The sequence below is a fragment of the Macadamia integrifolia genome, chromosome 2 (assembly GCF_013358625.1).
Source record: "Macadamia integrifolia cultivar HAES 741 chromosome 2, SCU_Mint_v3, whole genome shotgun sequence".
Lineage (NCBI taxonomy): Eukaryota > Viridiplantae > Streptophyta > Magnoliopsida > Proteales > Proteaceae > Macadamia > Macadamia integrifolia.
In genome coordinates this window covers 38486533-38492441 of record NC_056558.1, presented here as the reverse complement: position 1 = coordinate 38492441, position 5909 = coordinate 38486533, and the positions used below count along the sequence as shown (strand labels likewise).

Below are 5909 nucleotides of genomic sequence, written 5' to 3'. Positions count from 1 at the left end.
GGGGGGGGGGGGGAGCGATTTGATGTGATCTTTACTGCTTAGAATCTGGGATAAAAAGTCATTTCTTGGGAGTTGTGGATCGATTGGGGTCTTTTGTTTGGCTAGAATCAGATCTTCAGTTATTAAAGAATGTAACTTTAATTTAGAATATAGTTGTCAGAGTGTCTAGGTGCCCTGAGGTGTTGGGGAGGACCTAGATGCAAGGGGACCAAGGCACCTAGGCGAGCCTTGACAACTCTGATTTAGAATCACAGTTGCAATTGAACTCTGTTGTTCCAGATGTATTGCGTGTTTGTTGAAAGTTTGCCCTCTAAATTCGCCTCTTTCTTGAAGATTTGGCAGCTGTTCTTTGCTGCAGAACTGTCTGACGAAAATACAATGGATTATTCTCCATCCACTACACAGCCCGAGCCTACCATACTGGTGGTAGTGATTGTGTGTTGATGGTGAGAGGACTTTCACTGGTTCTGTTTATCCAAAGGTACGTGTCAGAGCTGCTCATATCAATATTCCTGCTGAAATTTGCAGTTGAAGGGAATTTTGTTTGGCTAAACATCAATGTATATGGACTTTAGTTCTCCGGGGTGGGGGGGGGGATGGACTTCCCATTCACCTCGTTCTGGGCCTCATGGCCGTCTCCAACTATGAGTGGATTGTTGAACCTTCCTCCATGGAAGAACACTGCAAGTGTCTCCTCCCTGGGATGGGCTTGCTCGCAAATCCTTCCCTATCCAGGCCCAGGCTAAAATTCCCACACTCTTCTTCTTTATCCAGGAATCACATCATGGCTGTCCTACTCCCACCACATCACCCAGCCACATGCCAGGAAAAGCAGAATTTGGGAGGTCCATAGATCATTTCTTGAGAATTCCTCGAACTATCCTCTGAACTGAGATTGTTACCATGAATCAGGGGTCTTGCAAAATTACATATTTAGGCCCTCTAACTAATTGACACGTTATTATTCAAGGGCCAAAAAAGGTCTGGCTACAAATGATTTTTTTATTTTTTTTTGGAGTAGCACATGCAGATGATACTGTAACTGTATGTTTCTTCTTTTACATTAATAAATTTTTTCATCTCTGCGTAGTCAAAGAGAAAAAAAAAAAAAATTTCTTCATCTGCAGCATCTGTCTCGTCCTGTGGCCTTTTGCCCTCTTTTTGTGTGTTTTTATGTGTGTTAAAAGTATCTGCAGCTTATACGTGTCCCCCTCTTTGTTCTAACTGATTATGCTTCATAGAACTGGCTGTCAACGCAATAATGGTATCATACGTGTCCAGACACGTAAGTATGGATAGCTTGTAGAATCCTATTTCACGATAACCAGGGCAACAAGGACTTCACACTTGGGGACTGGGGCCAGCAGCTGGTGTTAAAATTATATTGGCAAAAGTGCAATGTTACCTTGCTAATAACCTTTCGATTCATGTTTGACTAAATGCTTTCTGTGATGATTTACTGGCAGGTAATTGCAAATTTGCAATTCCTCCATTCACCTGTAATTGTGAATCCTGAATCCTCCACTGGATCTGTGGTATATATCACTTGGGGAACCATGGCATCTCCTTTGATTTTTTTGGGGTGGGGGTGGATGAAACATGATGTTAGATGTTTTCATGATTTCACGTAACCCTTTAGTTTCCCCTTTCGGTTTTTAGGTTGAAAATTTTCTTTAGCTGATATCTGATCATGCTTCTCTTATAGTGTGACCCTTAAGTTTGATATGAATTGCTGCAACACAATTGCGGTATCATCTGTGCCCAGACTTGCAGGAGTTCTAATCATTAAGGGTAGCAGATTACTTGGAGGATGCTATTTCCTGATAACCTGGGCAATGAGGACTATGACACTTGGTATCTTTCATGGAATATGTTGTTAATTTATAGGGAGAAAGAACCCTGCCAGTCTGGTGTAGGCAACACCAGTGCATGGGGCCAATGGGAAGTTGCGTGGGAGCATCTTCAAGGCACAGGACGGGGGAGGGGGCAGCGTGGTCTTTTCACACCCTCCTGTGTCTGGGCGTATGCGACACCAGACTGGCAGAGTTCATTCTCCCTAATTTATATTGGCTTGTATGAAAAGCAGAATTCCTGGGTTGAGGTCTTTCATGGCAAAAGTTTGAAAATGAATTCTCAATTCCCCCTGCAGCTGTGGTGTATCAATTGACTAATGGGAACTAGTACCATCAGAGGTAGTTAAAAACATGTCATCTAGGATTTTTAGTTTTTATTTTTTACAATGAGACTTGATGTGAGGAAAAGCTTTTTTTGCCACTTCCTTTTTTGGGTCGTGAATAGGATATTGCATTGTTATAATCTTTTATCCTTTTATCTTTTTCCCTCTCTGCTTAAAATTGGTGATTATAAATGGTAAAAGATGGTTACAGTAAAACCACTATGTACTACTATCATAGTTGTCAAAGAGCTAGGTGACTCAAGGCGTTGGAGAGGGATAAAAAAACTAAGACGACACCAACAAGGTGCCTAGGAGCCACCTAGGTGACGAAGGCGCCCTTCCCAGAAAAAGATCCTGGACGCCTATGTGCGCCATGACAAGTATGACTATTATGTCCACTTCAAGAATAAATTGTTAGTTATCACAAAGAAAGAGAGCTACCATAGAAGGTCACATGATGGTCCAATTGTGATTCATAGTGCCATGTGGGGTTTTTCGAAGTTGGAGAGGGCATGAAACAGAATCAGTGGGGAGCTTTGCATGGAGTTAGAAGATTATTGCTTTAGAACTGGATAAAAATTTTCTTCCAGTTATTATGATTGGATTCTAATCTGTGGTTTACAGGTTAGAATTGCATACAAAAGTACCAGTTTGTTATGAAGATGTTTGACACCTGCACTGTTGTAATGGAAAATTGATGGTTTAGCTAATATGTTTTTGTCATCTTTATTTATTTATTTATTTTTCAATTGAAAGCTGTATCTTTTATTGTTGTGTTGTTTGAAGCACCTAAATAATCATTGAATGGGGATTATTTTCTGGTGCTTTAGATTAGAGTTCCGGACGAGCATAGTGAATGGGATTGGCCTGAAGAATTTTCAGCAACTGGTGGTTTGGTGAAATGCAGGGCAACTGTGCCAAACATGTCCATAAAGTCTGATATGTTTCTGCCAGTTGATTCAGTTGGAGGTATAACAAGGTGTGGTCAAACTAGGAACAGTTTTGTATCTTCTAGGAATCCTCGTACAGGACAGAGTGTTGTTGAAAAATCAGCTAATACTATTCTGCATAATGCATGGCAGAAGAATGCTCAGGAGGGACACAATCTTGTTTTTAATAGCTTGATTGGCACCTCAAATAGCATCTTGCCTGCATTGGCAGCAGATGGCCAGATATTGAAGGAAAATCCTATGTCCAGGGGTTTGCCACTGTCAAACACAGCTGTTAATGTAGGCGGACAAGACAGTGGGTATCGGTCAATTTCTGACTACGTTGATCTTCTGAAGGCGGGTAATCTGTTGACGTCCGACCCAAGTTTGGAGAGTTCAAAATCCCTTGGGATTGCCTCTGATGTCAGAAGATGTAACAATTCACTGGAGGGATTTGTTGCGGGTAGAGAAGCCATTTCTTCAAACATTGAGTTAAGGCTTGGGCAACCATCTCAGCATAGTAATACAATGGGGGGCTCAATTTTGTCAACCGAGGGTCCTCAGCCATTTAATACTCTAGGTGATTCCCAGAAGGCACCATACCAAGGACATGTAATTCATAACAGTGAGTTGAAAAATGTTATTTCTTTTTTTTTTTCCTGGTCCAATCATTATCTACGAATAATTTGTTTGTATTGACATCTCCAATTTTTTCTTTTTTCCTTGTTGGCTGCACATCGTTGTTTAGATGAATAGTCCTGGATTATTTGATGCAGTGGTCAATCCTTGGGTAACTGAAGGATCTAGGCAAAATATCTACTGCATGCCTTTGGACACTTCAAATTTCAATCTGAGGGAAGCAGAAAGCCAGTTGAACTTCAGAAACCACGCTCTTGGAAATGACAATGCTAGAGATGCTGTTGAATTATCTAAGGGTGATGCGGATAAGAATTCACTAATTTCGACGTTTCTTCAACACTTCAGACCCCCATCCTATGGGGCCATCCAATCTCAAACTGCTAATGACATGGTTAATAGTGTTGAGCATTTCTTGCCTAGGGTACCAGGTGGTGGATCTCATGTTTCCAAAAGAAATCCAACCAATTTAACATGGAGCAGAAGTGATGGAACTCAAAAGCAATTAAACAGTCATTGGCTGGGCCTCCACAATCATACAGATAAGGGTAAAGGGGTCATACTTGCTGATAATCACCCTAAATTCTCTGTTGAAGGCAGCTCTACATTTCAAGGTAAGCATACCGCAGATTCAAGTCTGTTTGATGGAGTGATCGGTGGATATTGTCTTCCAAGTAGTTCAGCAGTGTTGTGCTCTTCTTATTTGGGTCAGTCACCTGGTGTGCTGCCTGATGCTAACAAACCCTCCAACCTGAATGGTCGTGTTTCTTTCCCTCGAAGAGATGGGCAACATGATCATGCTTTCCTTAGATCCGTACATTCTTTTCCTGTGAGTGCTGGACCAGGCATCCCATTGTCTACCACTTCTATGGGCTTCTCTTCAGCTACTTCAATCTCTAGACCTAGTCCAACTCCATGTTTGTCAAGCAAGGAGGGCAGTGATGTGAACCAACAATTACTGGACGAGAATTTGAGATTACTTCTTTTGAGGCACATGGTTGAGTTGTCTAAGCAAGAGCATGGCATGGCATTCCAAGAAATGAATCCAGAACAAGGAAGGCTTCATACCCCTTCTGGCATGGGAGTGCAGAGAAAGTGTTCTTTTCAAGATCCATTGACATCTGAGCAAATACGGGAAGGGATTTATCTTACCATTAAACAGGATGCTTCTGAAGTTAAATCACTCCAATCTTGCTCTAATTGTGGCTTGCCTGGTGGTATAGAAAAGCTGGCTGATTTGGCAGGTAAATGCCATATATTACTTGTACGATTCTGCAAAAGTTCAGTGCTGATGCTGTAAGGCAATATTCTGCTGTCCAAATGATTGATGTATTATTTTCTTCTGGTGACATGGAGTTTTCATTTAAGTGATTTCTGTGCAGGTACAAATTCCCGGAGCAATTTCTCAACAGTAGCTATGCAAGGAAGCACATTATGTTCTAAAGATCTGGGCATTCAATGTCTTCCTTCTCATGATACTGTTATGCATACCAACCCATTGCTGAGGTGATTTTCAGAGAAATTTGATGTTGCCATTGAAGCCTAATTCAATAACATAGTTGTCATTTTTGTTAATTTGTGTTAGAAAAGGGAGATGCTATAGTCATAATTGTTTATTGAATCCTTGCTATTTGCTTAAATATGGGCACCTCAATTCTTATGAGGAACGAGGCATGTACCTGAATTTCCTTCGTTTTTGATCTTGAAAAAAGGTGGAATGGATCTATTATTGGTCATAAATATGTAGATCAGTTATTGAGCCCTCCCCATCATTGAACAATTGTGGATTAGTTATTCTGTTATATGCTTTTTTGTGTTATGAGATCTCTATATTTAAATCGAATGCCTTTATTGGACAAAAAATCAATTCTCTCTGTTAAAATTGTGTCTCTGGGTAAAAGTCTGAAGAAGGAAACTACTTGGTTTACTTAAGTTAGGAAACTTGGACCAAGATTATCTCATTCTTCTACGTTCCCTGGCCTGTGAATTCTAGGGTTGAATGGTTTAGCCTAATCTACAGCCCATACAGATGCAATCTGCTGTTGTGTCTCACTGGCTCCTTAGGTTTGGTGCTTTTCATTGTTGTTTTCCCCGTCTGTTTGTTGTTTAATTTACCACCCGAGCATTTTAGATAAAATCTATCATTACTCTTACTTTTCCCCCCTAAC

General features: G+C 40.8%; 1 protein-coding gene across 5 annotated transcripts in view; it reads left to right on the top strand.

Moving 5' to 3' along the window:
* LOC122062599 overlaps nucleotides 1-5909 on the top strand; it is a 28857-nt gene that overhangs the window by 4064 nt on the left and 18884 nt on the right. For 4 of the 5 annotated variants that reach the window (XM_042626240.1, XM_042626259.1, XM_042626232.1 and 1 more), the window contains exons 5-7: nucleotides 3007-3730; nucleotides 3882-4985; nucleotides 5124-5247. In XM_042626240.1, coding sequence (XP_042482174.1) covers nucleotides 3007-3730; nucleotides 3882-4985; nucleotides 5124-5247 — 1952 coding nt within the window. Of the gene's footprint in view, nucleotides 1-360; nucleotides 482-3006; nucleotides 3731-3881; nucleotides 4986-5123; nucleotides 5248-5909 lie in introns of those variants that run through there. The other variant, XM_042626266.1, reaches the window with a different exon arrangement.